This window comes from Gossypium arboreum, chromosome 7, assembly GCF_025698485.1.
Source record: "Gossypium arboreum isolate Shixiya-1 chromosome 7, ASM2569848v2, whole genome shotgun sequence".
NCBI classification, from domain to species: domain Eukaryota; kingdom Viridiplantae; phylum Streptophyta; class Magnoliopsida; order Malvales; family Malvaceae; genus Gossypium; species Gossypium arboreum.
The window spans coordinates 103,637,910-103,660,144 of NC_069076.1; the positions used below are offsets into that span (position 1 = coordinate 103,637,910).

The 22,235-nt window shown below is 27.9% G+C and overlaps 1 protein-coding gene across 1 annotated transcript; it reads right to left on the reverse strand.

Annotated features, from left to right (window-relative positions):
* Positions 1-1,656: 1,656 nt before the first annotated feature.
* LOC108486513 (extensin-like) lies at positions 1,657-2,519 on the reverse strand. Its single transcript, XM_017790605.2, has one exon. It carries the CDS (start codon positions 2,417-2,419, stop codon positions 1,829-1,831), a length of 591 nt encoding a protein of 196 aa, XP_017646094.1. The 5' UTR covers positions 2,420-2,519; the 3' UTR covers positions 1,657-1,828.
* Between the last annotated feature and the right edge of the window lie 19,716 nt (positions 2,520-22,235).

Genomic DNA, 22,235 nt, shown 5'->3' on the forward strand with positions numbered 1-22,235 from the left:
AAAATTTTAATTTAAAAATAGTTTCTTAAACACATTTTAAATACATATCATAACATATATATATTATTCTACCAATTTTATTTCTACAATTTCTTGACATATTTTAATGAATATTTCATTATTTAAAACTAATAATTCGTTATTTATATTTTATTTAAATATTTTATTAAATTGATGTCATAAGTCAACAGACCATCAATTCAATTAAATACTTTTTATATACAAAATAAATTATATTATTAATCAGCATGTTTTTATCTTTTATATTCATAATCAACATGTAAATCAGATTTTTACTGCTGACTAAACTCTTTCCAAGGTTAATATGATTGTGTTTACAAATTCAAATTTAATATTTAATATTTTTATTTATTAAAATTAGCAAACTTAACATTTTTCTAGTGTTTACATTATAGTATCATATATTATTATTAATTTAATTTAATTTTTGTGCTATAAATTATATAATATATACTAAAATTTCAAAAAGTCTTCCAAAAAAATTAAAATATCAATTAAACTTCTTATTAAAAGTGTACTCAATTGAATCTTTTAAATCATGATTTGTACTAAATTAAACTCCTTAAATTCATTTTTCCATCAAAGCCGTTAATGAGTCACTAAGTACGAAGTGGCATGAGTAATTGATAAAAAGAAAAAAACGATGTGAAGGATTTAATTGATTTTTCTATTATTTTATGAAAATTTAATCCTATTTAAAAAATTAAAATATAAAAATATTGAAACATCATTAAATATTATAAATTATTATAAATTATTAAAATGTTACAAATAAACTATGAATAAGTTATAGAAAAATTATTAGAATTTAGTAACCTAGTTTTATTTTCAGAAATTTAGTCTTTTATACTTTTTAAATTTTAAAATTCCTTTGCCGTAATTCATTTAAAATTAAAATAAACACACTTGGAAGTCATGTAACAAAAAGAAACGATATAATGAACCTAAATTTAATAGAAAAACTTTAACGGTGTTAATAATTAGACTTATATTTTAATTTTAAAAAATAAAAAGACTAAATTCGTTGAAATAAAAATAAAGAAACTACATTTTGAATATTTAAAAATATAGACACTTTTTAACCTAATCAATACACGTCTTAGCATCCCTTTTGAAGTTATATGCCAAATAGAAAATCTTGGTGAAAGAACCATGAATTGAATTGGCTTAGTTAATGAAATTAGAGTTTGTCCTTTTTTCTAATTATAATGAAACTCTTGTACTAGAAATTAGATTGTATTGTTTTTTACTAAAAAATGGGTAAATTAATTAGTTAAATCAAAGAGCAAATTATTTTTTTATTAAAAATTTCATTCATTTTTACTGTTAAAAACCGGTCCATATATGTCAACATGATGTATATGTGGCATGCTATGTATCACTATTCGATTATCGCGTCAGCCACACAAATTTTTAACAGTACAAATGGATCAAATTTTTAACAAAAAAAATACCAAAATGCTCTTTGAATTAAGATACAAAGACTAATTTTTTAATTTTTAAGTAGAGGGAACAAATTTAGGAAAAATTTTCTCTCATTTAAAGTTTCACTTAATTCAACTTTAAATTTTATTAAAATTTAATGTAATCATTATATAAAAATTATTAATTGCAAAAAGAAAAATCTATAACAAGTTGATTGAGAAATATAGTTGATTTTTAAACACCAGCAAAATCATGAAACAACATACACCCCAAGTGGTTTCCAAATTTATACATACATACATACATACATACACATAAGTGTATATATATTTCATTTCTTTGCCCTTACTGAACTCAAAAATATTATAAAGATCCAAATAATTCAACAATAAAACAACACAGCATTGAAAAACAACAACATTACAGCCGAGATAGAGACTTGAACAGGTAGAGATGAGGCCTTGGATGAATAGAAATAGTAATAAGGGTAAGGGTAAGGGTACTGGCGTGGTGTAGTAGGTGGCCCTTGACCTGATGGCTCATTGTAGAAGTATTTAATAGGAGGTGGTGGACTGCCCTTGGAGGAAGGTGCCGGTGGAGATAGAGGCGGCCGTGGCGGAGATGGAGGTGGTGAGACTGATACCGATGGTGGTGGGGAGTGTTGGGGAGTTTGTGGTGACATTGGTGTGTAGTAAAAGTAAGGTACATCCGGTGGCGGAGTGTGATGAACCGACACCGAGGGCGGCGGAAACGACTTCAACGGTGGCGCAGGTGGTGGAGAACAAATGACAGGACATGTTGAACATTCACTGATGCATAGTAAACCGGCTGGTGGTGTCCCAATTTCTTCCATTGATGTTACACTAGGAACCATGAGCATCATCATCATCCCCATGAACCCTACTTTGAAAACCAATAAAACCCATTTGCTTCCTTGGGATAATTGACCATTTGGAAACCTCGTGATCACCATTTTTTTTATCAACACAATGGAAAAATGAAGACTATATGCACCAAGATAGGCAGGCCACTTAACCCTTTTACATGCGTGTGTATGGCTCTTTTTTAAAGCCTAGTTTTTAGATGCTTCAACAAAATTCTTTGCTTTCATCTGTGAAATACTTTTTTGGATTAAATTACAATGGAAAGTTAATTTGATTCAAATATCATAAATACCCTCCCAAACTCACTTAACTTTCATAACATAAGACCTTGAAATTTTGGTTACCCTTCCAATATGAATATATTTATATTATACTGGAAAAAGTAGTGTAGATTCTTTGGAAAATAGAGTAGGATTTATGGTATAGAATTTTCTTTCGGTGTTGATTTTGAGTTTTAGTTGATAGAATTTTAGTTTAGTTGGTATTAATATCGTTATCTATGCAAGAAGATATGATTTTGAGCAAACTAAAATGCGTTTATCCTCCTATTTAAATCTCTTTATGATGATGTAAATATGATTAAAAGAGGCAGACAATGATAAATTGGGGTAACCCATATAATGGTGTAAAGACAATATTGAATGACATGGTTAAACATTAGTGTTAATATATTTTTTTTATCTATTGATATTTTGAAGGTTTGTATATATTTCATGGAGGGGGAATTCAATGTTATAAATTATTTTTATTTTATACCTTCCTCTTAACATAAGTTCACCTTTGTATCAATTCTCTCCTTACAATGTCACTCAATTAACACTTTATTCTTTGTTTGGTGCTTTGCTTTCGAAGGAGGGTTCTTGAATATCCTCCTACAATATATCTCATTAGTTATGTCTGCAATCACAATAAATTTGTTGACATCCTCGAAAAAAAAAAAAAAGTCCTTCACCATTATTCAAACACATGACCAAATTTCAAAGCTAAGTATATTTGTTAGAATTGTTGAATTGAAAATTAGTCGAGGTAGATTAAAAGGTTGGAACGGTTGGATCGGAGAGTGAATTCTTTTTGATTAATCACAATATAGGTTTTGATCATATCTGTTCTTTTTGACATAATACCTAGAATTAATACCTAGAATTACCCATAATCCCTCCTCAACTCATAAATAGGAGGATAATGCACTGCAGCATACTTGAACCTACGTCCTCTTACATTAACAACAATACTTATAACAATCGAACTAAGACTCAATCGAAAAAACTCGAGTAATTTGCCACCCTCTAAACTCTTGCTCTCAAAAATTAAGGGAATAAAATAAATATTATAAGACCATATATATAATGTAGACAGCAAATTTGGTTCCAACCCAAATGGAAACTTTTGCGATAAACTTATTTTCAAATCTGATTTTAAACTCAAGACTATTGTTGATTTGGACTAAAATATCTTATTATGTAAATCTGAATTTTAGGCTTTGAAATTGGATTGAAATTTGGACTAATGAAAAAAAAAAAACATTGAATTAATGGGTTTTGAGCTATTTTCTTTTTAGGATCATTTGTTTTTTGTTTTAATAAAAAATTGGGTTTGCCCATTGGTTTTAAATTTTAGGTACCTATTTTTTTCTCAATTTAGTACTTGAATTTGTCAAATATTTTATAAATTACTTTAATATATTAACACTTTTATTTCTTATGAGGTAGTAAAATAATCAATGTATAATCTACATGTGACAAATGACATGATATTTCTTTTTGTATTTTATATGCTCAATTACTTTTGATTTTATTAATTTTATTTATTAATTTAAAATAATAAATTTCTTTTAATTTGGGTTTTTAAATTCTTGTTTTCTTATTTAATATTAGGGTCCGTTTGTCCGATGAAAATGATTTCGAAAATGACTTACTTTTCTCGAAAAGTTAATATTTTCTGGTGTTTGGATGAATCTGTGTAAAATATTTTCTGTTGTTTGGCAGATTTCTTGAAAATATTTTAGGAAAACTGTTTTAAATAAAACAAACATATATTTGAGAATTTATTATTTTTTCATTTGTTTAATTGAATTTATTTTATATTTACATTATTTTTATATATATTGCAATGATTTTTTATAAATAAATACATCAAATTAAATATATAATAGTACTGAATTATTATGTTAGAATATTAACAATAAATAAAATTGAAAATAACCAAAGCAAATAGATGATTACTAATTGTGTTATAAAAAAACAAAGATTAAATAATAAAAATTAGCTTTCAAGCCACAATTAATACTACAAATTAATAATATTATCCAAGTGCATAATTAGTAGCATATCACATTATAACTACAATATTTTCCAAGTGCATAACTAGTATTACACCACATAATTAGTACTACATCATATTAAAGCATATATATCTTCAACCTTGAGAAAATTTTTGAAGTCAGATTTTTTTATGCTTTATACTTTTAGCTAAAAAAGCTTTGGCCTTAGATTTACAACCCACAAGATAATCAAATACACTACAAAGGAAGTCGTCATTAAATCCTTCTAACTCCATCCACATTACTTCTTCGTAAGGAATATCTCAAACAAAGGAACACCAATTAATGCAATAGCGAGTTGCCTGACATAAAAGAGAATCAATCAAACAAGATCAAAAAATAATTATTGAAATTACAAATCAATAAGTACGAGCAAGAAGTATAAGAAAATTTGAGCCAATTCAAAATGTATAAACAAGAAATGCTTGTAACAGCAAGACAAATACATGTACAGACCAACAAACAAATGATTTATAATACACATGAAAAAGGGGAGTGATTACCTGGGACATAAAATTAAACAGTATCATTTAATTGAATCAAAATACATCTATAAACCAACAAACAAACGTAAACTTATACTAAAATCAACAATTAAATTCTCTTTTAGAAAATACAAAGGTATTAGTTGTCTTGTTGTGATCATGAATCTATTTACAATATCATATATGGTTTTGTTATTTATCTATTATTACATGAAGGAATACCATTTAGTATAACACTACCTTAAAAATAAAATGAATATAGAGTCCAAAACTAAGGAAATTGATGTTAATGAAGAAAAATGCTTGGTAAGCCTATGATAAACTATTGCAAACAAAAACAGTTACAGCCTGCAACATCAAAATTAAGAAAAGAAAGATATACAGAGACATTGAAGCAGGAAGTGACAAACACAACAAGTAAAACCACTTAAGTTTCGGGTTTTAAAGCACTAAAATCTAACCTCCAACCTTAGTAGATCTAAGAGAGCAAAAAAAACACTTGTATTACAAACGTGTAGAAGCCCAAATTGCTCGGGCCCGATTACATCAAAACCCAACCAAACCTCTAAACCCACTAAAACCCTTAACCCATGACTCATTTACATCTACCCAAACTCATTACAAAACCCAAATATTAAATCCAATTCAAAAGCCCATTAAACCCCAAAAAAAAAACCTAACCCAAAAAAAATAAATCAAGAAGCCCTAGCCACCTAGCCACTTTCCCACTTGCCTCATTTTCCTCCCATTTTTGATATCCATTGTCTGCCACCATCACCTACTCCATCAAGCCACACCCTGCAAAAGCAAAGCAAACAAGCAAGACAGACAAAAGAAATAGAAAAAGAAATAATAGAAAATCATGTAAAAGATAACTATAAAGAGCCATTCAAAAATCATGTAAAATGGGGTTTTTTGAGGAGTTTTTTTTTTTGAGATTTTTTTTTTTGAAGAAGTTTTTTTTTTGGGGGGAGAAAGTTATTGCAAAGGATTTTTAAGAGGTTTTTTTAGAGTAATCAATGAGAAGAGTTATTGTAAAGGTTAGTTTTTGGAGAGGCTAGTTTTTTTTTTTTTGAGATTAATCAAAGATCAAAGCAAAAAAGGTTTCTTTGTCTATTCTCGTTTTAAGTTCTTTGTTTGCTTACTGTTTTCCTTTCAGTTTTATTTTGTTTCTTTTATACGAAAGTAAAAATAAAAGGAGGAAGCTTTCTCGTTTTTACCGAAAAAGTTTTTTAAGGTTCTATTTGCCGTGTGTGCATGGCGCCTAACGGCGGGCCGGCATGTCCGGTGAGCGGATTGATGGCGGCCTTATGGCCGGAAATCACCTACTCTTTCCCTCTCTCTTTTTTTTTTGTTATTATTATATTTCTTAATATTATATTATATATATATTCTTTTAATATATTAGGTATATTCTAAATTCTATATTACGTATATATATATTATACTATTTTATGTATATATCTTTAATACTATATTATTTATATATATATTTTTCTACATGTTATCTTATGTATATATTTTAATTATATTATCTATGTATTTTTTACACTATATTATGTACATATTTTTAATATTATCACATATTTATTTTTTATATATGTACATATTTATGTAGTATTATTAATAGTATTATTTTTAAACATCATTATTATTTCTAATATATATATATTTATTTCTATTTTATTTTTTATTTGTCAATATTAATTATTATTATTCTAATATTTTGATATTTTAATATTTTATATTTTATATACTTTATTATTCACATCACTATTCGCATTTTTACAATAATATTCTTAGATTTTTTTACTATCATTTTAGAAACTTTTTACATTTTAATTTTAAGAATAAGGCAATGTACCGATTTTAACATTAAGTCATTGATTTCATCGCTATGTTGAGTGAAGTTAGTCAGCTCGTGTTAAAAACAGGATATCCTTCTAAAAAACCAAAAACTTACAAGTTCTCATTTCCTTCAATTGGATCACGAGTAAATGTCAAATTGAATTCGTACTTTTGAAAATCAAGACAACACGAGTTTAACAAGATACCAATTTTGGGCGTCGCAAGGGTGCTAATACCTTTCTCGCGCGTAACCGACTCCCGAACCCAACTTTACTCTGGCTTTTGACGTAGACTTAAATTCGGCCTTCATTTTTGTGCAAGAATAAGTTTTCTTTTCTAAAAAAGGATGATTTATTAGGTGTCCGGTCACACCTAGAAAAAAGATCGGTGGCGACTCCCTTTTTAAAAAAAATCAAAAGTCGGTTTTTAAATTTTCAAATAATTGCCTTAATTAGTGACCGAAAGCAGAAATTGGTATCTTGTTAAACTCGTGTTGTCTTGATTTTCAAAAGTACGAATTCAATTTGACATTTACTCGTGATCCAATTGAAAAATGAGAATTTTAGTTTTCGATTTTTTTAGAAAGGGTGTCCGTTTTTAACACAAGCCGACAATTTCACCCAACATAGCGATGAAATCGATGGCTTAATATTAAATCGGTACATTGCCTTATTTTTGAAATTAATTAAAACATGAGAAAAATATTCCTAAAGTGAGAAATTAAAATAGATAAAAGGCATAAAAAAATGATATCATTAATGAAAAATATTAACATGGAATACTAGAATATTAGAATAACAATAATAATGATATTTACAAAAAATAAAAATAAAAACAAATCATGTACTAATAATAAAATAGGAAAAATGATATATTTGGTAATAATAATATAAAATAATAATATGTACATAAAAAAAAATATATATATATATATATATGCATATAATAAAAGTATGTAATAATAATAATATCTACAATAAAAGAAAATATTAGGAAGCGTACATAAAAATATATACATAAAAATTTACAACAATAATATAAAATAATGATATGTACAAAAATATATATATATATACATATGTACATAAAATATACACTAATATAATAATAGTTATAATAATACTAGCAATAGTAATAATTTGTAATAATAATATATACACAATATGGTATTTAAAATATATATATATATATGTATATATAATAGTATTTAAGAATATATACATAAGATGATATAAAATACATACATGGAATAGTATAAGAAATATATAACTAATGGCATTAAAAATATATACATAATATATAAAAATACATATAATATATATATATTATTAGAAATGATAAAAAATTATTAACACACTACATAAGTAAATAAAATATAATAATAATACTAAAATAATTAATTTAAATAGTAAAGTAACTAAAAGAATTAAATTGAACTAAAAACAAAATATTTGGGGCAAAATTGAAATAAAAATAAAAGGAAAAGACTATATTGAACACGCGCGGAAATAGTGGGGGGCCAAAACAGCAAATATTCCTTCCCATCAAAACTCAGCACATCAGCGAGGACTAAATTGAAAATCGCGACAAATTTTGGGGCCAAATTAAAAAAACAAATAATGACTTAATTGTAAAGCAATAAAAAGCGGAAGGGCTAAAAGCGCAATTAGCCCTTCCTTTAAAAAAACACGCGGATCCTAGGCGGGCCGGGTCGGGTCGAACCGATCGATGTCAAAACGACGTCGTTTTGGGGTTTAATGGCCAACCCCAAAACGGCGTCGTTTTGGGGGCTATAAAAGGCCCTTTTTCTTCAAAAAATTCATTCTTGCACTTGAAAAGAAAAAAGAAAAAAAAAGAGAGAGAGGGAGAGGGGTGAGGTGATTTTCGGCCACAAGTCCGGTCACCGTCCGATCCTTTGGACCGTCGTCGCCGCCATGCGCCGACCACAGTAAGCCACCGATCACGGTGGTTTTAAAAAATAAAAAATTTTGTTTTTTTCTTTGTAATATTTTTATCTATGTATATATATATATATATATATATATATATATATATGTTTTTATATAAAATAAAAGAAAAAAGAGTATATATATGCGAAAGAAGAAAGTAAAGATAAAAGATAAAAAAATAAACTAAAAAGAACAAGACATTCGTGTGATGAATTGGTTTTTGATCAGCTTGCTATCTTTTGTTTAAATCTTTTGTTTTTTTTATATATCAATGCCTCCCATTTTACATGATTTTTGAATAGTTTTTTATAGCCATCTTTTACATGATTTTCTATTATTTCTTTTTCTATTTCTTTTGTCTGTCTTGCTTGTTTGCTTTGCTTTTGCAGGGCGTGGCTTGGTGGAGCAGGTGATGGTGGCAGACAATTGATATCAAAAATGGGAGGAAAATGAGGCAAGTGGGAAAGTGGCTAGGTGGCTAGGGTTTCTTGATTTTTTTTTTAGGTTAGGTTTTTTTTGGGGGTTTAATAGGCTTTTGAATTGGGTTTAATATTTGGGTTTTGTAATGGGTTTGGGTAGATGTAAATGGGTCATGGGTTAAGGGGTTTAGTGGGTTTAGAGGTTTGGTTGGGTAGAAGCCCAAATTGCCCAGGCCCGATTACATCAAAACCCAACCAAACCTCTAAACCTACTAAAACCCTTAATCCATGACCCATTTACATCTACCCAAACCCATTACAAAACCCAAATATTAAACTCAATTCAAAAGCCCATTAAACCCAAAAAAAAAAACCTAACAAAAAGAAAAACCTAACTCAAAAAAAAAAATCAAGAAACGCTAGTCACCTAGCCACTTTCCCACTTGCCTCATTTTCCTCCCATTTTTGATATCCATTGTCTGCCACCATCACCTGCTCCACCAAGCCACACCCTGCAAAAGCAAAGCAAACAAGCAAGACAGACAAAAGAAATAGAAAAAGAAATAATAGAAAATCATGTAAAATATGGCTATAAAAAGCCATTCAAAAATCATGTAAAAGGGGGGCATTGATATATCAAAAAAAAAGATTTAAACAAAAGATAGCAAGCTGATCAAAAACCGATTCATCACACGAAGGTCTTGTTCTTTTTAGTTTATTTTTTTTATCTTTTATCTTTACTTTCTTCTTTCGCATATATATACTCTTATTTCTTTTATTTTTATATAAAAAAAACATATATATATATATATAGACATAGATAAAAAATATTACAGTAAAAAAAAAACAACAAATTTTTTTGACCTTTCCCGGCCACCGTGGACGGTGGCCGGCGGTGGTCGGCGGCAGTGGCCGGCTATGGTCCAGTGACCGGACGGTGACCGGCCTTGTGGCCGGAAATCACCTCACCCCTCTCCCTCTCTTTTTTTTTTTCAAGTGCAAGAATGAATTTTTTGAAGAAAAAGGGCCTTTTATAGCCCCCCAAAACGACATCGTTTTGGGGTTGGCCATTAAACCCCAAAACGACGTCGTTTTGGCATGGATCGGTTCGACCCGACCCGACCCGCCTAAGATCTGCGTGTTTTTTTAAAGGAAGGGCTAATTGCGCTTTTAGCCCTTCCACTTTTTATTGCTTTGCAATTAAGTCATTATTCGTTTTTTTAATTTGGCCCCGAAATTTGTCGCGATTTTCAATTTAGTCCTCGCTGATGTGCTGAGTTTTGATGGGAAGGAATATTTGCTGTTTTGGCCCCCCCACTATTTCCGCGCGTGTTCAATATAGTCCTTTCCTTTTATTTTTATTTCAATTTTGCCCCAAATATTTTGTTTTTAGTTCAATTTAATTCTTTTTAGTTACTTTACTATTTAAATTAATTATTTTAGTATTACTATTATATTTTATTTACTTATGTAGTGTGTTAATAATTTTTTTTATCATTTCTAATACGTATATATATTATATATATTTTATATATATTATGTATATATTTTTAATACCATTAGTTATATATTTCTTATACTATTCTATGTATGTATTTTATATCATCTTATGTATATATTCTTAAATACTATTATATATACATATATATATATTTTAAATACCATATTGTGTATATATTATTATTACAAATTATTACTATTGCTAGTATTATTATAACTATTATTATATTAGTGTATATTTTATGTACATATGTATATATATATATATTTTTTTGTACATATCATTATTTTATATTATTGTTGTAAATTTTTATGTATGTTTCCTAATATTTTCTTTTATTGTAGATATTATTATTATTATTACATACTTTTATTATATGCATATATATATATATATATTTATGTACATATTATTATTTTATATTATTATTACCAAATATATCATTTTTCCTATTTTTTATTAGTACATGATTTGTTTTTATTTTTATTTTTTTGTAAATATTATTATTATTGTTATTCTAATATTCTAGTATTCCATGTTAATATTTTTCATTAATGATATCATTTTTTTGCGTCCTTTATCTATTTTTAATTTCTCACTTTAGGAATATTTTTTCTCATGTTTTAATTAATTTCAAAAATAAGGCAATGTACCGATTTAATATTAAGCCATCGATTTCATCGCTATGTTGGGTGAAATTCGTCGGCTTGTGTTAAAAAACGGACACCCTTTCTAAAAAAAATCGAAAACTAAAAATTCTCATTTTTCAATTGGATCACGAGTAAATGTCATATTGAATTCGTACTTTTGAAAATCAAGACAACACGAGTTTAACAAGATACCAATTTTGGGCGTCGCAAGGGTGCTAATACCTTCCTCACAGAATCGACTCCCGAACCCAACTTTACTCGCTTTTGACGTAAACCTAAATTCGCCTTCATTTTGTGCAAGAATAAGTTTTCTTTTCTAAAAAAGGATGATTTATTAGGTGTCCGGTCACACCTAGAAAAAAGATCGGTGGCGACTCCCTTTTTTAATAAAATCAAAAGTCGGTTTTTAAATTTTCAAATAATCGCCTTAATTAGAGACCGAAAGCAGAAATTTTTACATCGCTACAAAACGCTATTTGGCTTCAACTTGAAAAAACTTAAATTCATCTTGACCATCGTCAAATCAAGCTCGAGCTAGTGAAAGAGCTGAACTTGAGTATCTGAGTCAAGTAGTTTAAGAGCTTAATCAAGCTTTTTCTTTTTAATTACTATTGTTTCAATTTGAATCAAACTTGAGTATAAAAACTGAGTTTATATTTCACTTTAATTGAGGTTCATCCAGTTCGACTATTATCTGAAATTGCTTCAGCTATAAAAGCAAAATTCAATCAAACTCAAGTTGAGCTTGAAGCCTTGCATTTCAGATCGAGTTTCGAATGATTTGAGCTCGACTACACCCTGTAAATTGACCTACCCTTTCGATTTAGATTACATTACTCACTTGTAAAATCAAAATTATAAATTCATAATGATACTAAAAGAGAGCAAAAAAGTTGAACCAAATCATTTTAACTTGAAACAAGATTATGTCCAAGACAATAACATCCATAACTTCTGTAGCAGATTATCAGGAAATTACTAACCAAATTATTGTTGCATCACGAATCTGAATTACCTAAAAGTTTACAAGCAAACTAAATGCATCCAAATAAACATTCAAAAAGAGCATTTTTAACATTCCGTTCCATTATAATTGTTTGTATTTAACAATAATTCATCGAAATGAAATGCAAAAAGAGAAGAAAAAACATGCAATTGATTCATTAGATCAATTATTAGAGAAGGGTAAATAGAGAAAATGTACCATAATGGGTCAAAATTCGAGCTAATCAATGATTTATATAAGAAAAAAAGATTTTTTTTTACCCCAAGAAAAAGGGGAAAACAAAATTGATTTTTATTGGAAGAAAAAAGAAAGGGAAGAAAATAAAATTATGCCCACTAATCCCATTTGAACAAATAATGTGAGAAATTAAAGACTTTGAAGTTTTGCTCATTAGTTGTGTCTCAGCCACCACCACCATTACCATATCTTAATTATTCCATTACCACCAACAAAAATTCAGCTTGCACAGTTAAAAAAAGATGAAACATAAAAATAACAAAAACCATAAAAAAATAAAAAGGGATTAACCAGCAACCAATTAGGCTAAAACAACATGTTGCTACTAAAAAACAACTACATATTTCTTCCTTTTTTTCATTCTTACCTTCGAGAGAGGAAGATGAACACCATCGTTGATTGGTGCAATGCATATTTCGACAACGAAAGGCGAAAAGGAGGAAAATCAAAGGTAAATGCCGGCGACTAGTGTTGGGAATCGTTGCTGGTTGGCGGCAAGCACTAGATTAGAGTGGGAAGGAAAGGGGAAGGGGAAAGAGGCTTTGGGTTACGTTTACTATTGAAGAAAAAAACTTTGGAAAAGGTCTTACCAAATGAAAACGGTAAGACATTTTCCTGAAATAAAGCCTTCTTTTCCCGTGTTTTGGAGAAGGTTTTATGGTGAGAATTCATTTTCCATCAAAACAGTGGAAAAGGATGAAAATATTTTTCGTAAATTATTTTACAGGTAAACAAACACAGCCTAATTGTTTGGCATAATTTGCATAACATTTAATAAGTTCAAGTATTAAATTGAACCTAAAAAAAAGGCTTAAGTACTAAATTAGGAAAAATGCCTAGTTCATGTGCCAAATTGAGTAAAAAAAAGTTTAGGTGTCAAATTAGAAAAAATATCAGGTGTCAAATTAGACAAAAAAATTAAATACTAAATTAAGAAAAATTGTCAAGTTAAAGTACAAAATATTATATTAAGCTCAAAAAAAGCACCAATGAATTGGTGAGACACATGTAAATTGAGGAATAGCTTAAGGCCTTCCTTTTATATATAGTTAATATTATAGTTTTCATCCATGCTTTGCATTGGATTAATTATTTTTTACTAAATTACAAGATAAAAATTTTAAAATTATAATTTGCTCAAAGATTTTTTACTCTTCAGATATTTAAAATTTAATCTTTATGTCTTTATTGTCGAAATTTAATCTAATTATTTTTCTAATTTAAAATTTAGGTCAATTTGTTCATACTGTTAAAATTCTTTTGTTAATACTGCAAAAATTCTTTTATTAAATTTGTTGATGTAGTATTTTGAAATTAAAAAAATCACTTGGTATTTAATAAAGAATTTTAACAATGCTAACAATTCTTAAAATTCACATCATCATTTTAATTAGAATAAAGTATTTAGACTAACAAATGACATTATAAAATTGAGATACCATATTATGTCAAAATTAAGATATATAGATTAAATCTCAAATTTAACCGAAATATAGAGATTAAATTGAAATTTACCCATTCTTATAATCTAAAAAAGTAGAGGAATTGAACTTGAAATTTACTCATTATGTTGTTATGTCAAAAAAGGGGGAGAAAACAATGGAGAGGTGTCGGTTGTGGAACCTTGGGACATTCCTTTTATACAGCAGTATAGATTATATTAAAACAAGTACTTAACTATATTTTATTAAAATTAAAAAAATTACAAGAAATTTTAAAAAATACCAAAATTACAAAAATATATAATTGGGAAAATTACAAAATGACCCCTATTTTTCTAAGGTTTACGATTTAGTCCTTGTAATTGCCTAGGACAAGTTGTGGCTTCCGGTCCAGTGGCCAACTACCCATACCTGGCGACGCCCTCCTCTGCCAGCTCTCATCTCTATTTTGGCATCGTTAAGAACAAAAAACAGAGGTTAGTAATTTGCGCAATTTAACTGTTGAGTTCAGAGCTAACCCTAACTCTCGGCCTCACCAAACACCGCAAGCCACATAGTTCCTCACCGTTTTTTAAATAATAGAAAGGAAATGTATAATTCACAATTTGGCCCAAAAAGCATACTCATTTTTCTATTTTGGTACTTAATTCTTTTGGTATCAATTTCTCTATTTTTAGTCCATTTTGTAATGGTCATTTAAAAAATATGTTAGACAACTTTGTTTAATAAAAAAAAGCCATGTGACATCTTTTGACCAATAAAAGATGTCATGAAACAAATAGATTTATTTAAAATAAAAAAATTTAAATTTAAATTTTTAAAAAAAATTATAATATTAGAATTCACGAGCAAATATTTAACCAATTTGATGTCTGGTGTTACCAACAAAATTATTGAAGACATGATATTGTAATTGCTTAATTTAGACAAACATGGAACTAGTTTACCAGCAAAATATTCTTCCAATTTCAATTAGAATTCACTTCAACCTATGACATCTTCATCTTATGGAAAACAAAAAAATATCTTTGAAAAAAAAGTATGAATTTGTGATGTTGATGAGTCACTTCCAATCTTTGGAGTTGGGTAGTTTGTTCTGAGTTGAAGTATGATTAACTTTGTCTTAATCAAAATTTTTAGAATTGGATTAGTTTTTGAATTGGTTAGGTCAATGAATTGTCGGTTTAACCGTTCAACTAGTTTGTTTGATTCAATTAGGTAAATCATTAAAAATTTATTAAAAGAATAAAAAATATATATTAAAAATTTAGTTCAATGGGTTTTTTACCAAGTTCAACCAATTCGTATTAGTCTCTTAGTCAACCAGTCCAAATTTCCTTTCCGGATCGATACCTTGATTAGTTTCCAGTTCAACTAGTCCAATCGATCGGTCCAGTCCGGTTCAAACAACTTTGTTCCTAACTATCATCAAATGAACAAATTATTAAAGGGTAAACTACATTAGTAGTCATCCGACTATGGTTCTTTTTTTTTTTTGTCGCCCAACTATAAAATTTGTCTTCTTTTTTTATCACCCAAATATCTTAGATTTTTGAGTGTTTCCTTTTTACGTTAGTCATCTGGTAACCGAAAAAGACAAAATTAAATAAGAGAATGACCATTTTGTAATTTTTCATAATTTGATGAGAAAAAAAAAGAAAACCACAGTTGAGTCACCTCTGCTATAATTTTTCCATTATTAAATTATTATTTAGGAAACTCAGTATACTATAATTGAAGTGCTTTATAATGTGAACGTAAGAAGTAGTTGGACTGGAATGAATAGTGAATATAAATGGGTTTTCCTGCAATTTTGCCAAACCCAACAAATATTTGGAACTTCAATTTTGACCTTTTTTAGAGTTTCATGCTTTCACACCAGATAACTATTTTTGTACATTACCCATAGAGTTTTATGAATTTTATAATTTCGCAAAACCGTTACACCATATAATAATCTTTTAATATTTTACAAGCGAAATAAAAAAGAAATTCGGTATTTCAAATAATAATCTTTTAATAAATAAATTGATATAATCAAATTAAGAGTGTGGGATGTGTATCACAAGATTTGATCTTTAATGCCACAGTATGGTACCTCTCACCCCATATATTTCCTTATTTTGTCACAATATTTATTTCTTTAATAAGTGACGAGATTCGCGTCACACAAATTTTATTATGTACATATATGTATTTAAATGTAAAAATATGTTTGATAATTGCTTTGAAAGAAACAAGGAAGCAGACTTTGTAGGTAAACTCATTCAACAACTTTTACTGTTACCAAGATCTCATGTTAGTATGTAAAATGAGAAATCATTGCTTTACTGATCAAAAAAAGGCTCTTAGAGGAGATACAACAAACACATGGAGGACTCCTTTATTTTTTTGGACTTGCCTTTCCTTTTATTCAACAACTGGGAAACTAAAGGGAAAAGTAGCAGCAGAAAATGTTGAATTTGTTAACCCTACATGGATCCACTGACCATTACTAAATCAAGTCAATTGCAGCATTAAGCCCCTAATCTTTTTGGAGGCTACTACTTTCCTACTAATTTTACTCTTTCCCTTGTTTTCAGCTGCCAAATCACATGCTCATCCATTAAATAAACCAACGTTTTGTTTTGCTTTATCGGTGTAATTGTTGTTTTAGTCCCTCTAGTTTACTAAAGTTTAGAATTTATTCGACATAATTTGGGTTTTTTTTTTTTTTTACATTTATAACATTATATTAATAAGTCTAAATTTATATTATCATTAGTTGTTTGCCAAAATGCCTAGAACTATCTATAACCCTTCTGCAACTCATAAGTAGGAGGATAGTGCACTCGAACCCATGTTCTCCTGCATTGGTAATAATACCTATGTCAATTGAATTAAAACTCAGTCAGTCTTTTTAAGAGAAATTTTATGTCATCATTTTAACGAGTAACAATATTATCCATTTGAACTTACTAATAACATTATAAAAGTAGAAGAATCAAATATGCTCATATTAAAATAAAGAGATTAAATAAAAATATTCAGATAAAAGGACTAAATCCATAATTAGGCATAGTTTATCTACGTTACATAATTGCAGAGATAATGAGGTTCTTTTTAATTATCAAATAAAAAAAATTTAAAAATAGAATAACGTAAATATAAAATATGTGTATACGTAAATCTGCATGATTACCGGGGAGTTGTTGGATCAAAACGTCATCTATACTTTATTCCAGGGCCTATACTTTTATGGAAATATAAAGATTCCCATGCAATTTTTTCCCCTTTTATTTTTCTTTTTACATAATAATTTATTTTTGGCCCTCCAACTCTTAAAAAAAGTCAGTTTAGTCATTCATCTATTTTTTTCCCTCTTTTAGTCCTTGAACTGACATTATTTGTAAAATCAACCCAAAATGGAAGGAAAAATTAATGTTTATTAACATTGCTGACGTGGTATGACATTCACATGGCAATCTATGTTACGTCAGCAAAGTTAACAAACATTAATTTTTTCATTCATTTTGACAAATAACTAAAAGAGAGTTTTCGATTGATGTAGGAGATGTGAACAAAGAAAGTCATACAATAACGATTTTAACAATCCAATGACTTAAATAAAAACTTTTGAATAATTCAATGATTATTTTTATAATTTATTAAAATTAAATGTCTAAAATATAAATTTATTAATAGTTTCATGATTTTAGATGTAATTTATCTAAAAAAAAAGGTAAAAGAGAAAGGGAAAAGAATAAATGAAAAGCAGGTAGACAAAAGACATAAATTTCCACAAAATTGGACATTGGCATAAAAAATAATGTAAAGGAATCCATTGTTAAAAAGGGTCAATTGTCAATTTCAGCAAGCAAAGCATCTCTTGCTATACATGTTTCTTTCTGGGGATGATTATTGAGTACGTCATTGCCAATGACTCAAGTCTGCAACGTTTTGAATAGTTATCGTTAGTTCGATTAAATAAATTTTAAAAATTTAAAATAAAAAAATTCAATTGATTTTTAATTTGATTTATAAGCCAATAGTTTTAATATTTTTTAGGTCATGTCCAAACAACCATGCAAATCCATTTATTTGTAGATTATGATAAAAATCGGAAAATAAAAATCATTCTAATTATAGTGTTTGTTTCGACTTCAATTAAATTTTGAGTAAGTTGTTAATTAAATTTATTTGATTCGATTCAATTTGATTTTCGATTTATAAGATAAGAGTTATTACAATTCAAACAAAATTCAATTTCTATTTAATTTATAAGTAGTTTTAATTTTTTGTAATATTTTATATATAAATTAGTGAAAATAATTTCAAAAAGTATATTAAAAATTTTAAATTTTCTTTAAAAACTGAAAAATCGGATATTAATTATTTTTATGTCAAGACTTAATTATTTTATTTAAAATTTACAAAATTTAGTTTTTATTTTTATTTTTATAATGTCAAGTGATGAGGTGAAATATTTTATAAAGGATCCTCAAGTATTTAGTTTCCTAACTATATAATTGAATAACAGTAAAAATAAAAGATTTCACATTAATGATAGCAACTGACGGTGAATATCAAAATAGATATGCTAAAAGTATGCCAAATTAAAATCAAGGATTAAATTATAAAATTTAGTATAATAAAAAGACTAAAATTAGAATTTGACCAAGTCAAATGGAGGGTCTGCGACGCAAAGCAAAAGAAAGTTCACCAACCGCCCCACACCGACCGCCACCAGTCATAAGTTGTAACGTTTGACTTTCTTTCAATCTAATTCATACTTTATTTTTAATATATAATTAATATAATGATAAATTTAGTCCTCAATATTTAAATTTTTTTGTCAATTTAATTTTAATTTTGATCATTAAATTTCAAAATGAATCAAATTACATTTTTAATGAAAACGCTGACTAAATATTAATTTTTTTAACAATGTTAGTGTGGCAATCATCATATGTGTTGCCATATTTAAAAATTTAATGTATTAATCAATATTTTCATTAAGAAAAATAATTTTTTTTTTTGGAAGGCTGATGGCCGAATTCGACTTTTTTAAAAAGTTAAAGGTCAAAGCTAGCAAAAAATTAAGAGCCAAATTGACAATAAATGTAAATGTTAAGGGCTTAATTTATCATTATGTCCTTTTAATTTGGTATATGAATTGTGACAAAAGAACTCAAATACCAAATTGAACATTAAAACAAAATTCAAGTATCAAAATTATATTAACCTTAATTTAAATTTGTTAAATACAATTTTTTTTATGAAAATACATTCCTTGATTAAAATCAATGTCTATAAATGTTTCCATGGCAAATCTAAATATTAAAATTGAGCTATTTTTTAATGTTTTTAATTCTAAAGAGTTTTACCTTTAAATAAGCAATGATACTTGATACATAAGGATTGAAGTTTGAGTCTTACAATATACAATTATAATATGTAGATCATTTTTTCATATTATTTTAGAGTTAAATTTTAATATATGTGGATTTTGTTCATATTTATTTTGATTTAGGTGTGATTATATTCTGAATTTCAAGTGCTTTATATTGAATTAATTTTAATTATGGATTTCATGTTAGTTTCATTCGAGCCACATTTTAGTATTATTCGTTGTTTTATTTTGATTTACCGAAGTGTAGGGGCTCATCTTACACATTAACAATTTGCTAACCAATTCATTTATTGAAAATATCTATTCAAAACTCTTAAGTAGAATCTATAGTAGCTTGACATGTTCTTTCACATTTTCCATTTATAGTCATTAGTCTTTATGTGATTCATATACATCGTTTTCATTTCTTTGAACTATGGCTTGCTTAAATCATCAATTTCCTTAATATCGATTAAGGTAAGTTCACTAGGTCCCACACTATTAAAGCTCATTATCATGTGAAATTCTCTTTTGATTGCCTATACATTTACCTTATTTTCATCTCTTTTAGTTACATGACACTTAGTTCATAACACTTGCTCTTACTTTTTTTCCATCTATAGTAACATTTAAAGTTTATTAACAACATTTAACTCATTTTCGCCCATAGTAAACTCTAGTAAAACCAACTCGGGTACACGAGACTCCTCTACCACACCAATGAGCACCGAAGTGTGAAACTATAAGATAGAGCTAGCATCCCTCCACCACACCAAAGAGTTCATGAAAGCATAAACTACACATCAAGATGCACGTAAGTGCAAGGCTTGAAGGCAATATAAAGTGCACATAAGTGCGAAAACTCCGACAAAACTCCAACACGCTATAGCCCCTAATTGGTTTGCTAACCATATCCTAACATTTTAGTAAGTCTACTAGGGCACTTTACAATTATAATTAACAAGTATCCAACAAAGCCATTAACAAACGCATGTACACACATCATATAAGGGCACCTTAGAATATTTCATGTTCAAAATCATATTAATAAAGGCCTTTTGAGCATGTTCATCTCCACATATAGGCACCATACGTTCTTTTTATATACTTACTCATTTTTATATTTCTTTAGGCATTGTAAACATATCCATTTCATATAATAGCTCCCAAAAGCAAAAAGTCATATTTTCATTCTTCTTTATCTTTTACATATCAATTCTCATATTTTAACATGATATCGACTAAAACATAAATTCACCAATAAATCTTATTTTTGCCACAATGCTATCTATTCATATTTTTACATTAATAATATATTTTACATGTCAAACCATGCTTACTAACACATTCATAACAATTAATATCTCCATATCATGCATATTTTTATTTTACAAAGCATTTCTTAACTAACAATTCCAACATAACACGTTATAGAGTTATTTCATATATCCTTTAAACCATGGAATTTGCATATGTTTATTACAAATTTCCATTCCAAATTTATCACCTATATTTTTACCTAATTCATAAACTTTAATATAAGATACATAAGAGTATCCAAGGTACTTACTTCAATGGATGTTCTAAAACACTTAATCAAGCTTCCATGAGCTCCACTCTATCGTCATTTAAGCTTATAATTTCCATAAATCACCATCTCTTTATTTTCGTATAACAAAAATACATTCAAAAATAAATATAAATTTCTTCTAAGCTTTCTCATGACAAATCATTGCAAATATCAAGCTAACGTAGGTGTAGGAAATCATTTCTTACCTTATTAGAGTTTTCTCACTCAAGCCATAAATTATCCCACTAAAACTCATGAAACCCTAGGCTTCCATGGCTGAAATTGATGAAGGAAATGAGATTAAGGGTTGATTTCATGAAGATTTCAACATTATCTCAATGTGGGTAGTGGAAATTTTGAGAGAAAATGAGGAAATAAGCAAGGAGATGAAGAAGAAGAACAATGGCTAATGCTACTAGCTGGAAAAAAGAAAAATAGAGAAAATGAGGCTGATAAGGGTTCTCGTCCCCTACAAAAATATCAACATGTGGGTCATTTCCTTAATACGGAGTTCCCACTGTCTAAAATAATTTCGGATACTAAATATCATATTTAAATATTATTTTCATCATAAAGGTCTCGGAAATTGAGCAAATTTCCCTTTTATGGCAAAATTACCATATTTCCCCCTTTTGTCTTTTTTAGTGATTTTTTTTCAAAACTCAATACTTAAGACCAATTCAAGATTATAAATCATAATAAATATTTAATATAAGTCCTTGAGTGGCGAGAATTAAAGTTTTTCCCTTTTTCTGGTGAAAATGTGAAATTTACAATTTAATCTCTAAATTTTCAAAATTTTCAATTTGATCCTTTTGTCACATTTCCACTTCTAAATTCTTTTCAAAATTTTCTCATCTTGATTATCAACTTTGATTCCATAAGATTCCTTTAACCAATTCAATTTCCAAATTTTCTCACCAATTCACTGTATCAGTTACCAAAATTGTGTCACGTGTCCAGTTGAAAATTTTGGAATGTTACATGTTAAACTAGCGCTTTTTGTCAAAATACCCCGAAATGAATAGAAAAGTCAGCGTTGTTAACTTTGTTGACATAACAATCCACGTGTATGTAATAAATTAAATCTTTTCTTATAGAATATTA